The sequence below is a fragment of the Scylla paramamosain genome, chromosome 22 (genome assembly GCF_035594125.1).
Source record: "Scylla paramamosain isolate STU-SP2022 chromosome 22, ASM3559412v1, whole genome shotgun sequence".
Taxonomy (NCBI): domain Eukaryota; kingdom Metazoa; phylum Arthropoda; class Malacostraca; order Decapoda; family Portunidae; genus Scylla; species Scylla paramamosain.
This window is the reverse complement of record NC_087172.1, coordinates 6568762-6595280: the sequence shown is the minus strand read 5'-3', so window position 1 is coordinate 6595280 and position 26519 is coordinate 6568762. Positions and strand designations below refer to the sequence as shown.

At 39.6% G+C, this 26519-nt stretch overlaps 1 protein-coding gene across 9 annotated transcripts in view; it reads left to right on the top strand.

The window, feature by feature from the left end:
• The window catches only part of LOC135111487 (uncharacterized), a 64893-nt gene extending 38383 nt beyond the window's left edge, over positions 1 to 26510 (top strand). For 6 of the 9 annotated variants that reach the window (XM_064024810.1, XM_064024813.1, XM_064024812.1 and 3 more), the window contains exons 2-10: positions 1955 to 2114; positions 7362 to 7546; positions 7980 to 8228; positions 11501 to 11688; positions 12388 to 12567; positions 12766 to 13000; positions 13974 to 14092; positions 14547 to 14682; positions 19726 to 26510. In XM_064024810.1, coding sequence (XP_063880880.1) covers positions 2018 to 2114; positions 7362 to 7546; positions 7980 to 8228; positions 11501 to 11688; positions 12388 to 12567; positions 12766 to 13000; positions 13974 to 14092; positions 14547 to 14682; positions 19726 to 19800 — 1464 coding nt within the window. In that variant the 5' untranslated portion in view covers positions 1955 to 2017 and the 3' untranslated portion in view covers positions 19801 to 26510. Of the gene's footprint in view, positions 1 to 1954; positions 2115 to 5851; positions 5990 to 7361; positions 7547 to 7953; positions 8229 to 11500; positions 11689 to 12387; positions 12568 to 12765; positions 13001 to 13973; positions 14093 to 14546; positions 14683 to 19725 lie in introns of those variants that run through there. The other 3 variants (XM_064024816.1, XM_064024817.1, XM_064024818.1) reach the window with 3 other exon arrangements.
• The last annotated feature ends 9 nt before the right edge of the window (positions 26511 to 26519 follow it).

Here is a 26519-nt window from a genome sequence, read left to right as displayed (position 1 = left end):
ATAGATGCCTTAAAAAATTATATTTTTCAATCCAGAGGTTAAAATTGAGTTAACATCATAGTCATCCTTAACATGTCTGGCATTTTCTGTGAAAACCCGAAGTTGTTACCATTATTCCTTATATATTTAAATCACCTTAATTTACCATTATTAAAAGGGCTTTAAATGCCTCGCGCACCACATGCTTGCCACGTGCTCATATAGATGTGGTAAAGAAGATGAGGGAAAAGAAAAATAAGCAAGAGTTGTGTTGTGGTAATAAGTCGTCACTACATGCTGCCTTTGTTTCACCACCACCACCATAGCATGCTATGCTATAAACTAAATGCAGCAAAACTAAGTATATTGGGACCAAAAGAGTCAAGTTTGCTGCCACTGTGACTGTATTAGTTCACAACTTGGGGTACATGAATCAAAGTTTTCTAACTCATCTTGGGTTTGGTGCCTCTCAAAACACTCATGGTGGGTTAAGCATTCAAGAAGCAGAAGAGCAACTGTACAGAAGGGGTCCGAAAAGAAACCCCAATCAAGAAGAAGGAAGTAGCTAGGCAGCTTCTAAGGATTCTGGTGACAAAGAGGAGGGTGGTGCCCTCTGATAAACTCACCTGCGAGTGAGTAATATCTTGTCATACAGGAGGGGACTAGGTGCCAATTAGCCCCGAATATGATAATAAACGATGGTTTCCTTTTGGTTATATAATTTTTATCCAAATGGATGTAAAATTTTACCAGAAAAACCCAACATATGGAATTATACACACTTCTCAGAAGAAAACGGCTCGTATTTCAAAACTTAAGTTTTTACACATCAAGCATTTATCCTTCATTGACCTATGAGATAATGGAGATGTAAAGCTATTGTTGGAAAGAGGAAGGAATGGGTTATTTTTCCCCAAAAATAGATTTTCAAAAGAAGGCTCTTCATACTGTGCTAGATTTTTTTTTTTTTTTTTTATGAAAAAAATAAAAAATATTTTTTCTCTTGATATTTATTTCAAAATTAAATGTCTAATAAAAAATCTATCATTGGGAAGTGAAGATACATGTATGTACATTATCAACACTAAATTTTATAGCAATTGATTGAAAAACAAGTGAGGAGAAGAAATTTTATCAGTCACTTTTTTGCTTTTTCAAAATGAAAAAAAAAATCTACAAAACTAATCGGCAAATCTCAACAAAAATTGTAGGCACTAAGGTACATACACACCAAAAATCATGAGGATCAGACAAATATGAATGTAACCTCTAAGAGTAACAGGTGTCCACTCCTCTTAAGTTAGGTTTGGTTTAAATTCATTCAGTTTGTTACTTCCATCACTCAGCCCTTCATTGTGCAGATCATGGTCTGAAAAAGCCATCATATTTTTGCCCAGAAATAATCAGTCTCTGTCTTGAAAGAGGAAAACTAAGTTTATTATCATAAAACCAATTTACAGTAAAATCCCTCGCATCCGGCATTTGAGTACCCGGCACATTTTTCCCCGAGCCTTAAAATCAATAAAAAATCAATGTGTACTCATAAAATCGATTAAAATTCCCGCGTGAGGCATACTTTGTTCCTTCGCCACCAGAGCGCACTGCTTCGCGCCACCCATGGCCCACTGCACTGTGTTTACTCAGTGACTCAGTCCTGCGTGTGCACTGTTTATCGCCTGACGCCTTCATCATGCCTAAAGTTGTAGAAAAGAGGAAGCGTGTTGTGCTTACACTTAAGCAGCTGATCTTTGTTATGGTAAGATGCATGAGTGTAGAGTGGTGATTGTGGACATAATTTCACTTCTTTTCAAGTATCCGGCAATATTCAAGTATCCAACATGTCTGCGGTCCCGTTGATGCCGGATAAGAGGGATTTTACTGTACTGTAGTGTTATGTAAACTTGTATTATTTTTGTCAATAAAATTAATTAACTAGCTGAATGAAAGTTTCTTGGTTCATAAAGTAATGTTTCAGGGGCATGAGAGTGCCATGGGAGGAGCAGACCACCAGCAGTGAATACCTCGGAGCACCAATGACATGATTTACACAAGTGGCGGTCCGTTCCGATTCCTGTGGCCGGTTGGGAGGCAGCAGATGAGAGAGAAGGCCCGAAGAGCTGTGCTACTCCCTTCTGGTGAGTAAGACAGTGGTGCCATTGTAGCAGATTTCCTGTTAGACCTACTGGATATGAATGTCAGGCTGGCAGGAAAACTCAAGTTCACAAGAGTAGCTTATGTATTTTAAAATTTTTAGAGCTATAATCTGTCAAATTTCTAGTCTAGTGCAGAGGTTCTCAACCTTTTGCAAGCCGAGCCTTGGATGAAAACACAAAAGTTATTTCAGTATTATGTGTCTTGGGTTTCTGCAAGTGTCCTAACAGATTTATTCCCCAGCAAAAGCCTCTCACAACCAGCTTATATCACCTTCAGATCTATTTCTCAGTGTTTCTTTGTGCTTGAAGGGCAACATTCTCACAATCAGTGCTGCACTCAACATGATAGTTACAGTCTTGAGCCTGTCATCCTTGCTGAGTCACACTGATACTTAACTTTTGATGTGGTCACAGTCTAATAAACTCATGAATCAAACAATTGTAAATTAAACTTAGTTCAAGGATTTGTGCTGCTGTTAATCTGCATCTTGTTAATTTATGAATACTCTTTATTTGTTCATCTGTGTTTGATGTTATTTGTTCTGCTGTGTTTGATGAAAGCTGGCTGATATATATAATCTGTACGAGTATATATATATATATATATATATATATATATATATATATATATATATATATATATATATATATATATATATATATATATATATATATATATATATATATATATATATATATATATATATATATATAAATACATAATAAATACATAAAATAAATTTATAAAACATTCTTTGTCCACATTTCCCATACCATTTTATCATACTATAGATGTTTATTCTCTCTCTCTCTCTCTCTCTCTCTCTCTCTCTCTCTCTCTCTCTCTCTCTCTCTCTCTCTCTCTCTCTCTCTCTCTCTCTCTCTCTCTCTCTCTCTCTCTCTCTCTCTCTCTCTCTCTCTCTCTCTCTCTCTCTCTCTCTCTCTCTCTCTCTCTCTCTCTCTCTCTCTCTCTCTCTCTCTCTCTCTCTCTCTCTCTCTCTCTCTCTCTCTCTCTCTCTCTCTCTCTCTCTCTCTCTCTCTCTCTCTCTCTCTCTCTCTCTCTCTCTCTCTCTCTCTCTCTCTCTCTCTCTCTCTCTCTCTCTCTCTCTCTCTCTCTCTCTCTCTCTCTCTCTCTCTCTCTCTCTCTCTCTCTCTCTCTCTCTCTCTCTCTCTCTCTCTCTCTCTCTCTCTCTCTCTCTCTCTCTCTCTCTCTCTCTCTCTCTCTCTCTCTCTCTCTCTCTCTCTCTCTCTCTCTCTCTCTCTCTCTCATTTTCAAGGGTAGGAATTTCCAACATTCTTAATCTCTCTTCATAGGTTGACTTACTCAAATCTGAAACCATCTTAGTGGCTGCTTTTTGTACTCTTTCTAATTTTATAATATTCCTCTTTATATGAGGAGACCACACCACTGCCGCATATTTCAATCTTCGTCTTATCATGGAAATCAACAACTTTTTTATAATTCCTTCATCTAAATATGCAAATGGCATTCTTATTCTTTTAACAAATTCATTGTCTCTCCAGTCATTTTATCAATGTGTCTGTCCAGAGTCAAATTTTCAGTAACTGTTACTCCCAAATCCACTTCCTCTTTTGATTTCTGTAACTTTACACCATCCACCTCATAATGATATTGTATTCTTTTTCTTACTCTTACCAAACTCCATTACTTTACATTTATTTAAATTGAATTCCATTTGATTTGCCAAGATTTACTCTATTTATTTATCTTATTCAAATTATCTTGCAGTACCATACAGTCATTTACATTTTCAACCCTTCTCATCAGCCTAGCATCATCTGCAAATAAGTTCATATAACCGTATTTCTTCATTTATGTCATTCACATATATTACAAGCATTATTGGTCTCAACACTGACCTCAGTGGGACACCACTACTTACTTTCAGCCAAATTGAATTCTGGTCTTGTATTACTGTTCTCATCTCTCTATCATCCAGATAATCTTCCATCCACTCCAGCAGTCTTCCTCTAATTTTTCCATAATTTTTTTTTTTATCTTCCATAGCAATCTTCGGTGTGGTACTTTGTCAAACGCTTTCTTCAAGTCTAAGTAGACACCATCCACCCATCTGTCTCTCTCCAGCACAATATCGACTATCCTTGAGTAAAAAGGACAATAAGTTCATGGAGCATAACCTTCCCCTCCTAAATCCAAATTAACAATTTACCAAAACTTTATCTTTTTCCAAGTGTTCCATTAATTTTTCCTTTATTGTTCCTTCACTTATTTTTCCTACAACACTAGTCAAGGAGACTGGTCTGTAATTTAGTGGGTTTTCCTTATTTCCTCCTTTGAATATTGGTATAATATTTGCTCTCTTCCAATCTTTCAGTGCTCTTCCCTGTGATAGTGATGTCACCACTAGACTGAATTTTATCAGCCGGTTGTTCTCTACATTCCTTCAATATCCAGTTTGATACTCCATCTGGACCAGTTGCTTTATTTACATTAAGTTCTTCCATCATCTTAAGTATTTCCTCATAACTGATTGGGACTGTACTTTGTATATTCCTCACCAACTTATCCCTTCCAGCATCAAACTCCCCTTCCACAGTAAATACCGATCTGAAACTATTGTTCATAACCTCCGCCATGTCCTGTGTATCCTCAGATTTTTCCTTCAACTTTCCATTTTGATACACCTTCCTTCTTCTTCATCTTCCCATTAATATGTTTAAAGAACAGTTTGGGTTCATTTATGTACTTATCTCTTATATCTTTTCATAGTTTCTTCTCTCCATTCTTATTATCTTACCATACTTATTTCTAGCATCAGTATATTCCTCCCATCTGCTCTCAGTTTTTCTTTTCTTCCATCTATTCCAAGCATTTAGCTTACAATTTCTTGCCTCTTTGCATTTTGTATTGAACCATTCTTTACCCTTTCTATGTCTTACTCCTCCTCTAGGTACAAATTTCTCCACAGCAGAATTATATATTCCTATAAATTCATCACATTTTTCCCAAAGATCTTCTGTGTCTCCAAAGTCTTTCCAGACCATGGCAACAAAGTATTTTCTTAATTTTTGAAAGTCAGCTTTACTATATTTAAATTTTTTCACCTTATAATTTTCATCAATGATTACATTTTCATTTTTCACGTTAAATTCCATCAACACATGATCACTTTTACCTAGAGGGCTATCATAGTGTATAGTTTCAATTATTTCCATGTCCTTGGTAAACACTAAATCAAGTCTTGAGGGGTTATCTCTTCCACTAAATCTGATATCACAATCAACCCAATGAGTCATTAAGTTTTCCACTACCCAGTTTAACAGTCTATTACTCCATGAGTTTTCACTTCCATTAGTTGTGTGTGTGTGTGTGTGGGTGTAGGTGTGTGTGTGGGTGTCGTGCAGTTGTTTAAGATTTAAGTGTCATCTATGTTTTTGTAACCTCTTAGTGTTTTTGCATCTTGTTTGTTGTTGTTGTTGTTGTTGTTGTTTTTACCTTGTTGTCACCCTTGTGTTGCTCTCACCCTACACCCAGTGTTAGTTTCCTTCACTGCTGCATTCCCTGTCCAGACTAAGTGTTCCACTCTACTTGGTGTCTACTCAAGGCATCAGTGTCTGTTAGCCATGTTTTTGTCCGTGAGTTGCCATGCTGCAAGAAATGCCAGTGTTCGTTGAGTCAGAATGTTGATAATGATGAAGATTAAAGGATATTTTCATGATCCCATGCCTTATTCCAGGTTGTTGATACCTTGAGTTCCTTAAATGAGTAGATGGAACAGTCTCTGCATTCAACACTTATAAGTAGCTCCAGCTGGTGTTGAGAATGAAGCCTAACACTGTCCGTAAAGCCTCTGTTGGCATTTTTTTGAAACAAGGTACAGTGTTGAGTCATTTGATTTTTTGTGTCTGAGATACTTGATCACTGAGTTGTGTGTACCTGTAATGTTAACACAGACAGCTTGTAATAGGGATGTGAAGGGATTTTCTAAGTGAAAATGTCACATCAAATGATGTGGTAGAATGTGTAATAATTTAGTTTGTTAATTAAAAATAAATTAATTTAAATTTAGGGCAGTTAAAAGGAGCACATTATAGCATATATAAGAAAAATTGTTGTCAAGCCATTTCACTAACATTGTTAGTGAAAATCAAATAAAGCAAGGATTTCTTGCAAATTTCAAAATTAACCTTTTGTTTGGCCATGTTTCCAATAGCATGCGGATGTCTTCCAGTTTGTTGTACAGTTGTTTTAAGTAAGTAATTAAGTCCATGTCTGTGATAAAAGCATTGTAGGTTCTGTACACCAGGTAGTGCTCACTGCTGGCATTGGTTCTCAGCTTCTGTCATGAGATGATGCCACACATTCTCATCTGGCATACATCTGTAGAACTGCCTGGTCATGCAGTCACTTGAATTTGTTTGTGTGTTAACCATTTTGTCACTGTGCCTTATGACTTGAGGCACCACCAAGGCATCACTGTGCATGAAGTGCCAGGCATAGCTTTGCATGCCTTCCTAAGATGTCTGTTCCTGGTTTGTTTGAATGCATTATCTCATTCTGCACAAATTTTATTCTATCTTCTAATGTTATAGCTTTATATTTTTTGCAAGATATGATATGTTTCTAGTGCATCAATGAAATAAGCACAGTTTCCTCAGCAGATCTTTGTACTAGCATCTTGAAATCCACTCAAGGATGATGCAGTAACTTTCACATATTTTGGAGAAAATCAGATGCTTCAATTTTGTTTCTCTGGTAGTTACACTTGGATTTCACTTTACTTTTTTTTTAATCCTACGATATTTTATAAACTTCTGCTAGTCTTCTTCAGCTCTCCAGATCACTCCTTCCTCATTGGGAGGTTTTTTTATTTATTTTTTTATTTATTTATTTTTTTTTACAAATTATTTGAATTTTTCACTTATATTGTTAAAATGTGCTATTAGAATAAGTCTGCTGCACCTGGAAACATATAAACCATCTCTTCACTGTCAAGCTCACTAGGATTCACTATGATAATTTCACTGGTAATAAGAACATGCAAACCTGTATTGTGAAACCTGGCATGTGAATGAGTTGAGAACACCCCTTGGCTTGACGTGGAACACAGAGCCAGCCAAAGCACTATTTTCTATATGAATTATTGATTGATTGATTAAAACTGGGACTGCATTCTTTGTGAGTCTATATGACCTGAGAGAGGAATCCCAAAAATTAACACAGCCTCCCCTGATGTGACACAATAGGGTCCATGAAGGAATGTCTGCGTGTGGCGGTGGCGGCAGTGGCAGCGCTGGGCATTATCTACCTGCTGTACCAGTACCTTGCCACACCACGAGCCTACACTGTGGTGCGTCCCCCTGTCCTGCACGTCCTGAGGGAGGAATACAATGTCTGGCCACCCTTCATTGGCAGGCTGCCCCACACACAGGTACTTGCCTCAAGTCACTCAGTTCAGCATTATTTTATGTAATATCCTTTTTTCTTTTCCCATAGGGGATTGGATGGCCTGTGGGTTTGTGCCACTTCTTGCAGTCTCAGAGGACTCTCATCATTATTATTGCTATTTATATTTTTGAAGAAAGAAGACTGTTAAGGATTACAAAATAAGTTGTAAGAAAGCATGGTAACTCATGCTGTTAGAAGAGAAAATAGAGGAGAATTCCATAATAGTATATCAAATTTAACTCTCAAGATATTTTCATGCATCTTTTTAATGAAGTTGTGTTTTAGGAAGTTCTGTGATATATAGCAAACTTCCCTCAGTAGAATGGATAGAACAAGGATAAAAGTAAATTGAATAGATTTCTGTGCTCTTCTGTTCTTCCACACCCACAGCACTACAGTCATCCCCTCTGCTGCAGGAGTGGTACACCAACGAATGTTTTGATGGCAGAACCTCAGAGGACCTGGTGGAAATCTTTGGCAGCCTCATTCCCACATGGGCTGAGTCTCCCCACCCAGAGTGCCAAGAGGCATACAGCAGGTTCCAGGAGCTGTATGAGGTCCACCAGAGGGTATCAGGGCCCCTGGAGATGCCCAATTCCTTCGCGGAGAAAGTGCAAGGCTGGCTGGGAGGAGACGAAATGTTCCGGGAGAAGGTTGACAAACAGGTGTGTCTGTCTTTTTGTCTGTCTGTCTCTGTATCTGTCTGTCAGTCTGTCTGTGTCTGTCTTTTTTTTATGTAGGAGTGACACTGGCCAAGGGCAACAAAAATCCAATAAAAAAAAAATTAAAAAAAAACACTGAAATGCCAGTCCCCAAATAGGGTCCAAAGCATTAGTTAAAAAATTGAAGGATAAGTGTCTTGAAACCTCCCTCTTGAAGGAGATCAAGTCATAGAAAGGTGAAATACAGAAGCAGGCTGGAAGTTCCAGAGTTTACCAGAGAAAAGGATGAATGATTGAGAATACTGGTTAACTCTTGCATTAGAGAGGTAGACAGAATAGGGATGAGAGAAAGAAGAAAGTCTTGTGCAGCAAGGCCATGGGAGGACGGTAGGCATGCAGTTAGCAAGATCAGAAAAGCAGTTGGCATGAAAATAGCAGTAGAAGATAGCAAGAGATGCAACATTGCAGCATTGAGAAAGAGGCTGAAGACAGTCAGTCAGAGGAGAGGAGTTGATGAGATGAAAAACTTTTGATTCCAACTTGTCTAAAATAGCAGTATGAGTGGAACCCCACCAGACATGTGAAGCATATTCCATACATGGACAGATAAGGCCCTTGTACAGAGCAGCTGGGGGGTGAGAAAAACTGGCGGAGATGTCTCAGAACACCTAACTTTGTAGAACCTGTTTTAACTAGAGATAAGATGTGAAGTTTCAGTTTAGATTATAAGAAAAGGACAGATAAAGGATGTTTAGTGTAGAAGAGGGGGACAGCTGAGTGTCACTGAAGAAGAGAGGATAGTTGTCTGGAAAGTAGTGTTGAGTTGATAGATGGAGGAATTGAATTTTTGAGCCATTGAACAAGTTTGCTCTGCCCCAATTAGAAATTTCAAAGAGATCAGAAGTCAGACATTCTGTGGTTTCCCAGCATGAACTGTTTACTTTCTTAAGGGTTGGACATCTACAAAAAAGAGGTGGAAAAGCGCAGGGTGGTGTCATCAGTGTATGAGTGGATTGGACAAGAAGTTTGGTTTAGAAGATCATTGATGAATAATAGAAAGAGAGAGGGTGACAGGACAGAGCCCTGAGGAACACCACTGTTAATAGATTTAAGAGAACATTGACATACCACAGCAGTAATAGTACTGTCAGAAAGGAAACTTGAGAGGAAGTTGCAGAGAGAAGGATTGAAGCTGTTGGAGGGTAGTTTGGAAATCAAAGCTTTGTGCCAGACTCTATCAAAAACTTTTGATATGTCTAAGGCAACAGCAAAAATTTCACCAAAATATCTAAAAGTGGATGACCAAGACTTAGTAAGGTAAAATGGTCACCCTTTTAACGAACAGCATGAGAACAAGCTGTGTTGAACCAAAGTTTGGAAGGTTTAGGTCGAGAAAGAGTGAGGAATGTACGCCTCCATGCCAGACAGTATCACCTCTGTTATGCACTCAGCACACAGAGATGGGTCTCTGACACGGAAGTAGTAGTCATTCCAAGGAAAATCAGCAAAATACCTCCTCATGTCCCCCCAATTAGCAGAGGCAAAACGCCAGAGGCATCTCTGCTGAGGGGGATCCTGAGGAGGGATCAGAGCAATAAGACAAGATACAGATATGAGATTGTGATCAGAGAAGCCCAATGGAGAAGAGAGGGTAACAGCTTAAGCAGAAGGGTTAGAGGTTAGGAAAAGTCAATAATGTTGAGCATATCTCCAAGACGGTCAGGAATACAAGTAGGGTGTTGCACCAATTGCGCTTGGTCATGGAGGAGGGCAAAATTGAAGGCTAGTTCACCAGGATGGTCAGTGAATGGAGAGGAAAGCCAAAGCTGGTGGTGAACATTGAAATCTCCAAGAACGGAGATCTCCACAAAAGGGAAGAGAGAAGGTGGTTCACTTTGGAAGTTAAGTAGTCAGAGAATTTCTTATAGACAGAGGAGTTAGGTGAGAGATATACAGCACTGATAAATTTAGTTTCAGAGTGACTATGTAGTTGTAGCCAGATGGTGGAAAACTTGGAAGATACAAGAGTGTGGGCATGAGAGCAAGTTAAGTTGTTGTGCATATAAATGCAACATCCAGCTTTGGATTGAAAATGAGGATAGAGAAAGTAGGAGGGAACAGAAAAGGGGCTACTGTTACTTGCCTGTGTTTCGGTGAGGGAAAGATGAGGTTGAGTAGAGGAGAGATTGAAAATTATATCTAAGACTGCGAATGTTGCAGAAGTTAATGAAGAAAGTTGAAGGGGTGTCAAGACACTTAGGGTCAATACCAGTAGAGCACTCCAACCTGGGACATGTGTGGTCCCCTCCACAGATGGGGACTCCAAGGCTGGTGTAGGAGGCACCATGATAATTTTGAATTTTGAGTGAAGGGTGTGTGTGCAATTAGGTGCTTGTAATTTTGTGTGAAGGAAGAAAGCTGTTTTTTAGAGGGCAGGCCATGACTGACCCTTGTGTTGTGAGACACAAAGGGAAATGTTCAGTGAGGTCACAGCTGGGTTTAAGGATAAGTTCACAGCACCCCTCTGATCCTGTGCTTTAGACCTCACTGGAAGTAATTATCATTTCAGCAAGTGCCTTCTGTCCCTCCCCCCACCTCTCTCTCTCTCTCTCTCTCTCTCTCTCTCTCTCTCTCTCTCTCTCTCTCTCTCTCTCTCTCTCTCTCTCTCTCTCTCTCTCTCTCTCTCTCTCTCTCTCTCTCTCTCTCTCTCTCTCTCTCTCTCTCTCTCTTTTTTTTTTACCATATACATCATAATTTACAGAGGGTGTCACCACTACATAACATAGAATATTGTGACAACTTAGAGACTAATGGTTACATAGTTAATGTTACCTATCTAAAAGCCTCTCTCTCTCTCTCTCTCTCTCTCTCTCTCTCTCTCTCTCTCTCTCTCTCTCTCTCTCTCTCTCTCTCTCTCTCTCTCTCTCTCTCTCTCTCTCTCTCTCTCTCTCTCTCTCTCTCTCTCTCTCTCTCTCTCTCTCTCTCTCTCTCTCTCTCTCTCTCTCTCTCTCTCTCTCTCTCTCTCTCTCTCTCTCTCTCTCTCTCTCTCTCTCTCTCTCTCTCTCTCTCTCTCTCTCTCTCTCTCTCTCTCTCTCTCTCTCTCTCTCTCTCTCTCTCTCTCTCTCTCTCTCTCTCTCTCTCTCTCTCGAATGAATGAATGAATGAATGAACGAACATGTTTCTGCCACTATCCCCACTCTATAATCACTACAGCCCATCACCTATGCTCCTTGAGTACAGCACCTCCTTCACAGCCATGCCACTCCTCCCCACAGATGATCATACACATCTTCCACCCCCTCATGTCGGAGCACACCGTCTACAACCCAGTAAGGGCGCAGCGTCCCATGCCAGACACGGGCCAGAACATCTTTGAGTGGGTGAGCGAGAGAGCAGCCAAGACGAAGGCAAGCTGTGACTTTTGCCGCTTCAACACACAGACAGCTGCTGATAAGTTTGGCAGGTGTGTGTGTGTGTGTGTGTGTCACTCAACAAGTGTGTGATGAAATGAGTGAGAAGACACGTGTGCATATTTCTGTAGGCATTTACATAAATGAATGTCCTTGGACTTTGTAACTCAGGATGGGAGAAAGCATAAAGAAGTAGAATAGGCTTAGATTCTCAGATAATAAAAAAGTAAAGGCACACTCAGTAATTTTATGAAATATGTCTATCGTTGGATATATTAGGTTGCAAGATGCTGAAAAATGAGTGCCAAGTGTCTTCCTTATGCTGTGTGCAGCCTGCCACATAGTGCTGCTCCTTATGATGGAAAAACAGTGTGGGACCCCTGAAGAACACCTCCCACCACATCATCTTTTAAAAATTTATAGAAATATTAGGAATACATTGGGTAGAAGACTTCTGTTGACATCAGGGTTTATGAGTCTTCATTCATCCAACCCCATGAGGGAAAATTAGGATGCTTAAACAAAATTATTGAGAGACTTCAACTGCCTTTGCAGTGACTTGTAAAGGAAAGGAAGGTAGTGGTAGTTAAGATATTTGCATGCATGTGTATTTATGTATCTTTTTATATCTAATTTTTTTCTTATTGTTTGGAGATGCTGATGATATGATAGGTGAGCTGAGATTAAATAATGAGATTACAGTGAACAGAAAATTCTCCAGACATATTGCTTCATCCTTCCTTGTCCTTCAGGCATGAGACCAAAGATACAGTGAGGATCAGCAACACGTTCAAGATGGAGGCTCATCATAGCATGGTGGTGCCAAGCCACGTCCACCACCCCCTCCATCTCCCCCGGGACCTGTTGGTGCATCTGTTTGAGGATGCAACACAGTGGTTCTTTGATGTCGGCCAGCAGGAACCTCATTTCATGTATGTTTGGATGTGTGAGTGTGTGAAAGAGTTCTGATGGTATTCTTCATAGTCTGTTTACCAGTTCACATACCTGGCTAGCAGCCCCTCATAAGGCCATCCATAGTAATGAGGGCAAATCTTTTAAAATTAACTTCTGCAGTACTGAAAATTTACACTCAGTCCAGTTCTTACTCACAGCTGCCTTCTCATCACCAGCTACCCAAACCTTGCCTGGGACACACTCTTCCATGCGGGTGCTTCCCAGATCCACCCTCACATCCACATGATGCTTGCCCCTGACCACTACTATGGCAGCATGGAGGGCCTCCGCACTGCCGCCCAGGTTTACTACCGCACCACAGGCAGGAACTACTTTTCCAGCCTCGTCACCATACACGACACCCTGGGCCTGACAGTGGAGTACGGGGATGCTGTAGCCTTGAGTAGCCTGGTAGGTGGTGTTTGTTTGATTTGAATAGATAACAAAATCTGATAGCTTAATGGTAAATATACATAAAATTAATGTGAAGGTTGATGTCCTGTATCAGATCATGTTCTGTCTTTTTTACCCAAGGATGAGGCTGGGCTGGCAACTTCACATATTTTCCCTATCCTCTAGTTGATAATGGGACAATTTTCTTTCATTTACACCCATGGAAGGTTTTTCCTGTGTAGAACTGTATTCTTCACATGTGAACATTTTGCTGTGAGAGTTATCTCAAGAAGTGAGGAGATAATAACATATTTGAGTCCAGAACACTAGTTAAATGAAAGCAGGCAAATTATGTAAGGTCGTATGAAGATAAAAGGATGAGAATTATTGTGTGAAGCATGCTAAGTGTTTTGAAATGGCTGGAATACGTGCCAGCAGCTAGAACAAAGAAGACATGAGATTAGGTCCTGGAATAGAACCCAAAAAGTAAAGAATTTCTAATATATATGGGATGTTAAGCTAAATATAGAGTGTGTGTGTGTGTGTGTGTGTGTGTGTGTGTGTGTGTGTGTGTGTGTGTGTGTGTGTGTGTGTTTATGTCATTCACCTATAGTCATCTGTTGGTCACCCAGCCAACCATTCCCCTCCAGAAATAGCTCAAACCTCGTACTGACCAATGTTTGGATAGGACTGAGACCACTCACACACGAGATACTGGGACAGCAAGGCCACAATTCCTCGGGTTATATCCCATATCTACATGCTGCTAGGTGAACAGGGGCTACACATCAATCAAGAGGCTTGCCCATTTGCCTCACCATGCCAGGGACTCAAACACGGGCCTTCTCAGTTGTGAACAGAGCATGCTGACCACTACACTATGCAGTGTGTGTGTGTGTGTGTTTACATTTGTTAATATGGCAGTCATAAAAGAAAGATTTCATTACCAGCATCATGATCCTTTGACAGCTGAAGCATTCTGATCCTCCAGGGTGGGAAGGGTGATCTGGAGGTGGTGTTCCTGTGTGACTACCCAAGCAGAGACTTCTTCAGTCTGATTTACTTCACTGTGCAGGCATACCATGACACCTTCAGTCAGCCATGCAAATCGTGAGTCCATTGTAAAATGTGGTATTTGTTTTGTACCATCTGTCAAATCTGGTACTGAATTTAGCATTGATAGGAATTTTATTTGAATTCTGCATCCTTAATATTACTATACTTCATTTATGTTGCATCATATTCTCCCGTATTTATTTCTTAATTGTCTCTCCTACTTTTGTTATCATCATGTTTGGAGTTTCAGCCAGATATCATTATAAATGTACCATCTACGAATCATCATATTCCATTTAGCTATTTCATAAATGCTGAAAATGAATCAAGGTGTGTGTGGTCTGCTGCTTAATTTTTAATTCCACTCTCTCATCATCCTTGAATTTCAGCCAGAGATTATTATAAATGTGCCTTCTCCAAAGTCATCACATTCTATTCAGGCATTTCATCATTGCTGTCAGTGAACCAAGGTGTGTGTGGTCTGCCTCTAATTCCCTTCCCTCCCTAGGCTGGCAGGGGCATGGCCAGCACTGGGCACCAGCCGCAATGCCTCAGTGGGCCGCCTTCCAGCCATTGCCCGCATGGTGTCCAGGGGTGACTGTGCTTCCCTCAGGGCAGACTTCAGTACTTTTGAGATATTCCAGGTGATTCAACAATATTTGTTTTGAGATATAAGGCTTAGTTATTTATTAATTTATTATTATTATTCATTATTGTTATTATTATTATCATTATTATTATTATTATTATTATTTTATTATTATTATTATTGTTATTTATTTTTATTTTACTTTATTTGTTTATTTTATTTATTTTATTTATTTATTTATTTATTTAATTAATTAATTTGTCCCTTCATCAAATAATCTAGAACAAGTGGTAGTTGAACAGTACAGTAAAATCCCTCTTATCCGGCATCAACGGGACCGCCGACATGCCGGATACTTGAATAGAAGTGAAATTATGTCCACAATCATCACCCTACACTCACGCATCTTACCATAACAAAGATCAGCTGATCACCGTGCCACGCGTTGCCACCCACACTGCCACCTCACACTCACCAACACACAATACTACTGTACTAACATTCTCTTTAATACTTTCCTCTTATAAATAAGATGATGGGTTACAAAAATAAAGTACGTATACACTTATTTGCTTTATTCAATATTAGCCAGCATGTATAGCATACAATAAAGATATGAAAATGTACGAGTGTTTGTGACACTTTTTCGCTCCCCACACCTCTCATTCAACACCCTCCAGGTCATCAACATCATCAGATTCTGTACTTGTTTGCCCCACTTCTTTTCCCTTACAAGCTACTTTAAAATAGTTTCTAATGTCTCCTTGTTTGCAGCTCCTTCTTTGCAGCAAAAACTCATTCTCAATGCAGTGAAGGGTCATAACATATCGGGTTGACATGGATGTGCACTGCTCAGCAAACCTGACAAAGCCAGCTATGTGTTTCACAGCCTGTTCCCAAGTTACTTTAGGCTCATTATCATCATCATCATCATCACTGTCATCACTAATTTTCTCTAAATGATCTTCTACTACAGCATTGATAAGTTCCTCGTCTGTGAGAGTGAATGATACGGCTTGATTTTCATCCACATCCACCCATTCCTGTAACGCTTCATCTGTCACTTTAAGTTGCACATTTCCCCCCATTTCCCTCAGCTCGCTCACCGAATTTTTCATGCCACCTACAAACCCTTCAAACTCCTCATCATCCTCATCATCACACATCATCAAAGGGGACAATTTGCGCCAACATCGCATCAATGTTTGCCTTTTAACTTCTAGCCAAGCAAGTGAAGCCATGAATATCACATCCTTAACATTAAACTGTTTTTGGAACTCAGGGATTGTGCCATCCTCATAATTAATCATAATTTAATCTATTTTATGAGTACACATTGATTTTTTATTGATTTTAAGGCTCAGGGAAAAATGTGCGCCGATACTTGAAGCTGCTGGATCCTCAAATGCCGGATGAGAGGGAATTTCTACTGTACTAGAGCAGTGGTGGCACACGTGGGATGAATATATGAACACATCGCATGTGTGATGGATATATGAAATGGTGAATAGACATATATATGATAATAATAATTGTTGAGACTGATACAGTAACTGTATCAGTCTCAACAGTTATTACAGTAAAATCCCTCTCATCCGGCATTTGAGCATCCGGCAGCTTCAAGTATCTGGCACATTTTTCCCCAAGCCTTAACCCTTTCCTTCTGGCAATCGTATATATACGATTGCAAAAATGCGTCCGTAGCAACGGCGATCATACCCGTAATCAAGAATTTTCGCGCCTCAATTTTGAGCTCCAAGCGCGGTTTCTCGAGTCAGATGGTGGGAGTGGAAGTGTCTGGCATGTTTCCACATGTAGTGTTGTCACTAGCTCTGGAAATTTAGCGGTAACTAAGCTATTTTCCCTTTCTCCGGGCAACACTTGGCAAACCCAGCGACCCGCCAGTTGGAAAGCACTCGCCGGGTGGAAAGCACCAGGATAAATGCGAAGAGACATCCTGATAAGAGCGAAGGATCTCAGATCATAACTCACCATGGAGCAGGACAGAACATATGCATTTAGCAGTGCTTCTGAGTTTGAAGACAGTGACAGTGAATATTTAGAAGAAGAAACTGAAGAAAGCGAAGACATTAGTGAGGACTCGGAAAATGATTTACAGGATCCACCTGTTTTATCAGAACAGAGAGATGTTACCTATCATTCTTTTCATGTTAACTTTTTTCATTATCTTCGATTTTATAATAAAATGGTAGAAGGTAACTTGTCAGAGAGAGAGAGAGAGATTGTTTGAATACTAATAATTATTTTCTCTTTGTTATTCTGAATACAATGATGTACTTTGTAGCTCGATGTGACCTCTGAAAGTTCAGTTTATGCCTTATAAAGAATTCCTCCTCCTCCCGCCTGTGTGAATCCGTCATCCAGAAACAGCCCGGAGAGGGATGACATCGCGTGCACACACACACACACTCTCTCTCTCTCTCTCTCTCTCTCTCTCTCTCTCTCTCTCTCTCTCTCTCTCTCTCTCTCTCTCTGTCTCTGTCTCTGTCTCTCTCTCTCTCTCTCTCTCTCTCTCTCTCTCTCTCTCTCTCTCTCTCTCTCTCTCTCTCTCTCTCTCTCTCTCTCTCTCTCTCTCTCTCTCTCTCTCTCTCTCTCTCTCTCTCTCTCTCTCTCTCTCTCTCTCAAAGATGAGAGAGAGAGAGAGAGAGAGAGATGAGAGAGAGAGAGAGAGAGTGAGTGTGTGTGTGCACACGGTTGTCATCGCTCTCCGGGCTGTTTCTGGATGACGGATCACACAGCAGGAGGAGGAGGAATCCTTTATAAGGCATAAACTGAACTTTCAGAGGTCACATCGAGCTACAAAGTACACCATTGTATTCAGAATAACAAAGAGAAAATAATTATTAGTATTCAAACAATTTTCTGACAATTTCTAGGTTTACCATTTTTAGCCGTCATACAAAACGAGAAAATAATTTAAGCACCGGAAGGAAAGGGTTAAAATCAATAAAAAAATCAATGTGTACTCATAAAATCGATTAAAATTCCCGCACGAGGCGTACTTTGTCCCCTCACCACCAGAGCGCACTACTTTGCGCCACCCGCGGCCCACTGCACTGTGTTTACTCAGTGACTCAGTCCGGCGTGTGCACTGTTTATCGCCTGACGCCTTCATCATGCCTCAAGTTGTAGAAAAGAGGAAGCATGTTGTGCTTACACTTAAGCAGCTGATCAGATCAGCTGATCTTTGTTATGGTAAGATGCGTGAGTGTAGGGTGGTGATTGTGGACATAATTTCACTTCTATTCAAGTATCTGGCAATATTCAAGAATCCGGCATGTCGGCGGTCCCGATGATGCTGGATAAGAGGGATTTTACTGTATATATGTATATTCACCATTTCATATATTGTTGAGACTGATACAGATACTGTATCACTCAACAATTATTATTATTATATATATATGTATATTCACCATTTCATATATCCATCACACATGCGATGTGTTTATATATTCATCCCATGTGTACCACCACTGTTATACTATTGTTCAACTACCACTTGTTCTAGATTATTTGTTAAAGGGACAGATTTGATGTCCACCACTTGTATTGACTATGTTTTACCTCTCCTCTTCTTACTGTTCTGTGTTTAGATGATGTACCCGCCCAGTTGATGATGCTTGCCATGGCTGGATCAGATTAGGAGCTTGGTGTGTTGGTAGCTTTAAGGACCGGTAGTGAGCTTGGTATTTCTGGTAGCTTGGAGGTCATGGGTATAAGTTGATGTAGTTGGTGTGTGTGAGTAAAAGACATGTATGATAAGAGTTCTTCTTGATTTAATAGTAGGTAGAATGTACACACTTAATTTGAGACGAGAGTATAATGTGACGATTGATTGTTCTCTCACTCTGAAGTGATGTGAAATGATGACTGAGCAGTGTCTCTCAAGACTGACTGTGACTGAGTGGAGCTGAGTGAGAGACCAAGACTGACTGCTCGCGACTGGGTGACTGACTCCAAACTGAACTGACTGAGAGAGCTCACTACCATGCGGGTTGTATTTATCTGAGCTAAGTGGATCACGTTTTGGCTTTTGGGGAGAAGAAATGACCAATGAGATGCCAAGATATGAGGTGAAAGGGCCAATAGGATTTCTTGTTATTTTAGCCGATGACCAGGAAGGAAGACTCAGAGCAAACACAGGTGTTTTCCCTAAGGACTGGAAGTGGGTGTGAAATTCCCTTGAGAGGTAGAGAAGGAGAAAGGTTAAAATAGAATGGACTGGCTGGCCCTGGGCACACGTGGGATGAATATATGAACTCGTCACATGTGTGATGTATATATGAAATGGTGAATATACATATATATAATGATAATAATTGTTGAGACTGATACAAATTTATTTTATTTTATTTATTTATTTATTTTATCTATGTTTTTATTTTATTTTTATTATTGTAATTTTTTAATTAATTAATTTATTTATTTATTTATTTTATTTTATTTCTTTTTTTTTTTTTTTTTTTTTTTTTCTTTCCTCAAATTCCCTTAGGAGGTTGGCTTCTCTGTAAACACATCTTGCTGCAGTCCTCTCAATTTCACATTGTCTCACTTATCATGATATTATTTCAACAGCTTCCAATGATATAGTGGTACTTTGAGTCTTCCTACCATTATATATACTGTCACTGTCCTATCACTTGATTTAATATTTCTGCCACCTCACATTAGTGATTAAGAGAAGTGTATATCAGGAATGTCACTAATTACAGTTTTTTTTGAGAAATATAAAAGAACAACATACACTCATTTCCTCACTTGGTCCTTGAATGTGGGGGGAAGATAGGCACAGGGACATGAAGGGAATATAGGCACAATGCGGAGAGTGCCAGGAAAGTGGAGATAAGGTAGCTGTAGCGTGGAGGATGCCAGAAGATACTTTTTTTAATGTGGGAGGGACACCGGTCAAAGGCAGTAAAATTAGAAGAAAGAAACTTTGACACCAAGGTCTAAGGCAATAAAATTAGAAGAAAGGGCCCACTGAGGTGCCACTCCCCAAACAGAATCAGAAACCATTGTCAAAAATTGGAGGATAAATCCTTACAATATTACCACTGGTTCTTATTCATTGCAGGCTGTCTACAGGCCACACACGCCATGGCAAGTTGCAGCAGCAATAAGGAAAGCCATAGAAAAGTATGACAAATAGCACAAAGGAATGAGAGGAGGTAGCAGGAACAAAAGAGAGAAGAGGAGACATGGCATCCTTGTGCTCCTCTCTTCCAGCACTTTACTTGTACCATACTTAATGAGGTGGTGCTGGAGGTTGTAGGTAAGCCTGAAGGTATTCTAAGTCCCTCCATTGCCTTGCTGTGCCCTTTGTATAATTTTCTATTAGCATTGACACTCCTAAAATTTTTGCAAGATAAGACATCCCTTTATCTGTATTTCTGGCATCTTGGTCAGATGAAATATGCAGACTTTCTTCATGTTCAAGTGAAAAAATACACACTACCTAACATCATTATTTTCATCTATTATTATTTTTTATTTATTTTTTATCATTTGGCCAAAGCTTTATCTATTTATTTTATCAGTGGTATTTATCATTGAATTGACTGCAACTTTAATTATTGAAATAATTACTCTCATGGTTTTTTGCATTTGCAGTATTTTAAGGACTGAATGCCCTATTTCCTGAAGGCTGTTGTTCTGGTTTCAGGGATTTAATGTTGAAAATTTTTGAGATTCAGTGATCTGTATTTATGTCCATGTAGGGCTTTCTTGATTCCTCTCATTCATCTCCATTTTCTACCCTGAAGTTGTTGGCCTGGCCACTGATCTGCCTCCATCTGTGTTGAGCCAAGGAAATATATGCATAGTTTGAATAAGGTAGTGATTATGTATGTATATATTTGTCAGGTGTGTGTGTGTGTGTGTGTGCGTGTGCGTGTGCGTGTGCGTGTGTGTGTGTGCGTGTGCGTGGGTGCATGCGTGCGTATGTGCATGCATGCATGCATGCTTGCGTGTATGAGAGAGAGTGAGAGAGAGAGAGAATGGTTTATTTCCATAGCCCTCCCCTCCAACCACAACTTCGGTCCAGCCTGTAGATGCATTCAAGGCATAAGCTGATGTGGGATTGAACTTGCAACATTTATGTTGCTGTCTGGTGCTACACTCAGCTTCATTTACTTTACAACAAAGTTAAAGGGAGTAAGTAGCATGTGAGTAATGTGTATATGATATGGAAAGGGAAGGAGACAGGAGTATTTGACAAACAGACTACTTAGTTTCAGTTAAACTTATTTTTCTGTAATTTCTGTAGGTTAGAGAATTTACAGTTAAATACTTTTAAGATTCTTTGATCCTGCCCCCACCCCCACCCCCCACCCCACACACACACACACACACACACACACACACACACACACACACACACACACACACACACACACACACACACACACACACACACACACACACACACACACACATGAACAGACATGCACAGCTAAGTAGAAAACAAAGCCATCTTTCTTAGTCATATGAATTGGGCTTTAAGGTTACTAATATATTTTCATCTTCAGTGTTAATGTATTATTGCATTTCATGTATACCATGCCTTATTTCCTCTTTAGGGTTTGGCATAGACCATTTCTGATCTCTTGAATTAAACACCCACATGCACACTGGGACTGAGCCTTCTCCCCTGGTAGGTTACAAAGTTATAACTAAGTCACATACCACACCTGTTCATTGGTGGGTGATAAGGGACTGCAGCATGAAAGGAGACAACAAACCTGACTTGTTTTTGTCCAACCTGGGATTCAAACCTGGTACCTCAATGGGCTGAGCATACCAGGCCTCACACTAGGAAGGTGTTGAGAGAGAGAAAGAGACAGCCACTAATCATGTGGAGCAATACACCAGACTTGTAGTGTTTAGGTCAAGAGAGGCTGTGCTAGGTTTAGATGTGGTAGAGAATATATACTTGAGATAACATACATAAGTATTCCATTGTAAATCAGTCCAACAAACTTCCTTGAGTTTGTTAATGTCATGTTTGGCTGTTGTTGGCTGCACAAATCATTATTGTCCTTATTTATTTATCTTTCTGAAAATCATGGTGGTTTAATTTGTATGTGGTTGTGAAGTGAAGCTTTAACATGGATTCAGGGACCGTACCTACAAATAATACTTATCAGAAGAAATTTTCAAATCTTACACTTTAGTATTGGTGGAATGCTTAAGTCCTATCTTCTTAAATCCAAAACACTTACTCTACCTAAGTACACTTAGCGGACAACGAAGTTAGTGTTGTGGGTGTGGTGTCTCAGCTCGCTTTTCCAACATCTAAATATTCACAATCAAGATGGATGCACCACAACAAGGAGAGAGGAGATGGAGGCCAAGGATTTATAGGCCTAGAAAAGACATTTTAAATGTGTATGAAGACGTTGAACTTGTAATAAGGTACAGTCATGAGGGGATGCCATGAGGGGATATTGCTAGTGTGCAATATAGTGAGAGATGCCATTGCACCCAAGACCAACAGGAGCAAGGTAACAAGTGTGGAAATGAAGGTGGCCACAACACTGCAGTATTTGGCTGCCGGGAAAATGCAACTCTGCAGAGGCGATGACCTCGGCTTTTCCCAGTAAGCCGTTAGTCAAGTGATAGGGCAGACTTTTGCTTTCTGCTTCTTTTCATACCAGTATCCAGCACTTAAGTTTTTCCAAGAGTACTTTGCTGAGCGAACAGCATTTCTGAAAGTAGTACTTGAGTATCCTGCTTAGCTAATTGTTCCTGGGATGATATTAAAGTGTAAGTGCATCAAAATACTAAGTATTCTTTGTAGGTACATCCCCAGAATGTTAGGTTGTGATTGACAACACTTGATTTTTCATTTGAACCATTTTCCAGAAGAGTTTCACAATTTCCTGTGGTTTGAAGTGATCTCTGCTACAGATCCTGAATCTTTTGTGTGGCAGAACCTGTCTGGTTTTGTGACTGAAGCTGCACACATTCAGATTCCTTGCCTCAAAAGTGATTAAAAGGAGTGAACATGCTGGTGTTCATTCCTGGCACTTAGAAGGCTGTGGCACAGTTAGCAGTGCCTGATTCATGGTGCCATATAGATATACAGCAGCTGACATATAGCACTGGCTTCACTCAGGTGTGTGTGGCATGGGTGTGAGGCATGAGTGGTTGTTGCTTCCTCCATTACACCACTTGCAGTGTGCACCGGGGCTAAGTAGTAATGTCTTCTTGATATGCTTCATAATAAGTATGGAATTATTCAGTAATGAACTGCAATGAGTCATTTATTCTTAATTATGTGTTGTTATTGTAATATATTTTATGAATGCATTGAAATTATTATTAGATATTATCTTGTATTGAGTATATTGTTGGCTGTTGTTGATTTTGTAGTTGCATGAAAGAATTTTGATCAGAAGCATCAGTAGTCTTCTGTAACTCCATTAAAATCATGTAGTTGTATTTTATGTTCTTGAAAATACACTCCAGCCTCTCAATTTTTAGTTGCAGGGTGTGAACATTTTCCCTTATTTTGAGAAAATGTTACTTACTTTCACTTACTGAAATGTTCTTATGTGCTGTGCATTCTGAGATTACAGTAAAGTTATGTGTACACAGTCACAATAGACATTATGATTGGCAAAATTTTTAGGTTTAATGATAATCATTTGGTCACTACAACAGCATGATGGTGTGACTCATGTATAGTACCCATTAAAACTAAAAATTCTGCCAATTGTAACAGCCACCATGGCAATTATTGTGATTGTGTACATGGCTTAATGCACTGTTCCCTCCTGTCTACCTTTGGTATTAGTTTAGCTTGAGTCCTGATACTTGTCCTTCATGTGTGTTTATCATTCCACAGACCATCACACCCTCAGTCTTGTATTTTGTTCACAAATCAAGTACAGTAGTGTACACGACAATGCATGGTCATTGTGACATACAACTGCCATAAAGCACTGAAATTTTAATGAATATTTAATCAATAACAAACCAATACTGGCATAACAAACTCACCACATAATGCTCATGCAAGCATTGCCATTTTAATAAATATTTAATTGGATTAATGAACCAAAACTGGCAAGATGAACTTGCCATTCATGCTGGCACTGAAATTTTAATAAAAATTTAATCAGAATAACAAACTAAACTTGCAAGACAAACTCAGCAGCTGCGCAAGCTGCTGCTCACATATCCGCCACCTGTTCCTTCCTCCCTTTTTTTTCCTTCATCTTGTCTTAAACCTCCCTTCCTGTCACCTCCCCTCCCTGTTACCTGTCAGAGATAAGGGACTAGGGGGTGATACCTCACCCCCTCTCACTCTCACTCTTGTATGTGTAATTCCATTTTCATTCTCAATTAGTCTCATTCTATTTAGCAAACCTTAGGATTGTTCTTACTTTCAGAGAGAGAGAGAGAGAGAGAGAGAGAGAGACCAATGGAGGGAGGGAGGATAGCAGAGAGAGGTGAAATAGTTCTCCAGAAAAGGTCAAAAGGAGAAGGGAGAGAGAGAGAGAGAGAGAGAGAGAGAGGTGAATTAGTTCTCCGGAAAAGGTCAAAAGGAGAAGGAATAGAGAGAGAGAGAGAGAGAGAGAGAGAGAGAGAGAGAGAGAGAGAGATGGCTCAGACTTATGGGGGCTTACTGTATGTCTATACATGACGCCGACGGTAGGTAAATGTGACTGATACTTGTCAAAGCAGCGCCAAACTCGGGGTGATAATGCATGAAACTTGGGATTGTAAGAATTTAGGACTAGGTGTGAAACTTGGGAGGGTATTGTATATATTTGTTGTATTATCTCAAATGCAGTAGTGCAAATGTGCTTATTTTAAGGTACTTTTTAAAAAATTGTGGAATTTTTTTATATTATTTTCAGGTTCCCTGGAACCAATGAATTTATTCACACAGATTCTTCTGTTGCCACAACGTACATTTGTCATAACAAACGCTACATTAGAACGAATCATGTTCATTGTTGTGTACCTTACTGTATTCTATGAGAGGTTGTAGTGCATGAGTTTCTTGTTGACCATATTTGTATACATAGTTTAACAATAAGTAGTTCTGTTGTGACACATTTGCCAGTGTGTGATGTGCAAGCATCCTAGCAAAAGGGGCATCAGTATGTTATAAAACAGACCAAAGTTTTCACACCAGTTGCTTTAATAATGCTTACCTGTAGTGCACTGATGATCATGTACAAACAGCAGCTCATTAAAGCAGTTGTGCACACTAAAAGCCATAGATTTCCATACCATGATTTAATGAAACATACACACACACACACACACACACACACACACTAAAAATATTGCTGGTGAACTAGAGCTAAGGAAGATAGGATGAACTCTTAAATTATTAATATTAGACAGCACTTTCATGATTGTCGTTTGAAATTTGGCAAATTATGGAGATGCATGTCTAGAAAATAAATTGCCCAAAGACAGTTGTTGAAATGAGGCTGTGTGATCATGTGTGATCTCTTTGACAGTTTACCCGTGGAAAGATCCCTTAAGAATTTAATTAAAGCAAAGTCATTATGCAAAATAGCTTAATATTTCTATTGTGTACTTTGAGCTTGATGTTATACGATTTGTATGCACAAAACTTATGTAATGAAACATTTCTATAGTACTTATTAAATGATATATTTCTGAATCAGTATTGAAGTCATTTCCATTCTGAATGAATGGGTGTTGTTTTCCCTGAAGGATGCATGTATAGTATTGTAGTTCTGGGGGTGAACAAATATGTAGGGAAATTTTTATACAGCATGTCCTGGGAGGAAAGGATGTAATGTTGGAAACTGATTTTATGTAAAATTAATTTGTATGGAAATTTTTTACCTTGTACTTTGTGAACACCTTGTGTGTGCCTGTACGTATATTTGAACAGACTACTGGGAGAGTGGTTAGTGTGCTCATCTTACAACCGAGAGGACCAAACTTTGAACCCTGGCCTGGCAGAGAACAATTTAGGCTGAAGTCCTTCACACTGTAGCGTCTGCTTAACTAGTACAGAATATATAATTTTGGATAATCCTTTTGACTGCACTCTTTGTAGACTGGCACCTTCAGTGTGAGTTGAGCTGCAACCTTGTTGTCTGGAAAGAGCAGGCAGCCAATAATCTGCCTTGTGTACATGCATTGGTCACGACTGGATTTGCATCCCATATCTCTCTTCTGTCAGATGAACAGTGATTAAAGATGAAAGGAAGCCGTCCCAAATTGTTTGCAACCCAGCCATGGAGCTCTTGAATGTGAGTGGAGCCCTTTAACCATAACACCACCAGTCTGTTTAATATATTCATTTTATTACACTTGGAAATTGGAATAATTATTTTTTGACAGCATGAAGGTTTTGCTTGAGGGGTAACAATAATACCCATGTGTGTACATAGAGATCAGGCCAGTGGTGCAGGTGACTTCATAGGTGCTCCAGATAAGGCCACATTATACATGGCTGGCTCAGATTTACTATCTCTGTGAGCTGTATTTACTTGTATGTCAAGGCAATTGATGTTTTGTTAAGGCTACCAACTCTTGAAGACAGCTCTCAGCTTGGGATATAACTAGACAGCCATGTGCAGCAGTGCCATATTAAAAGTGTTGATTGTATCTTGCATCTTGCTCAGATGGTGGTAGCTGTTGCAGGGTTGGTAACAATAGTAGTAGTAGTAGAGGTGGTGGTGGTGACAGTGACGGGTAACAGAAGTAACTGCCTTTGAGGATGAAATAATGCCATTTCTCTAGATTCATTTATGCTTCCTCAGTGATCTTGCCTAGCCAGCTGGAAAATAGACACTTGGACTGGTGTGTCCCAGGAAGCCTCCACTCCTGAATGGCTACTCCCATAAATTTGTCTGCAACTGCTGGAGT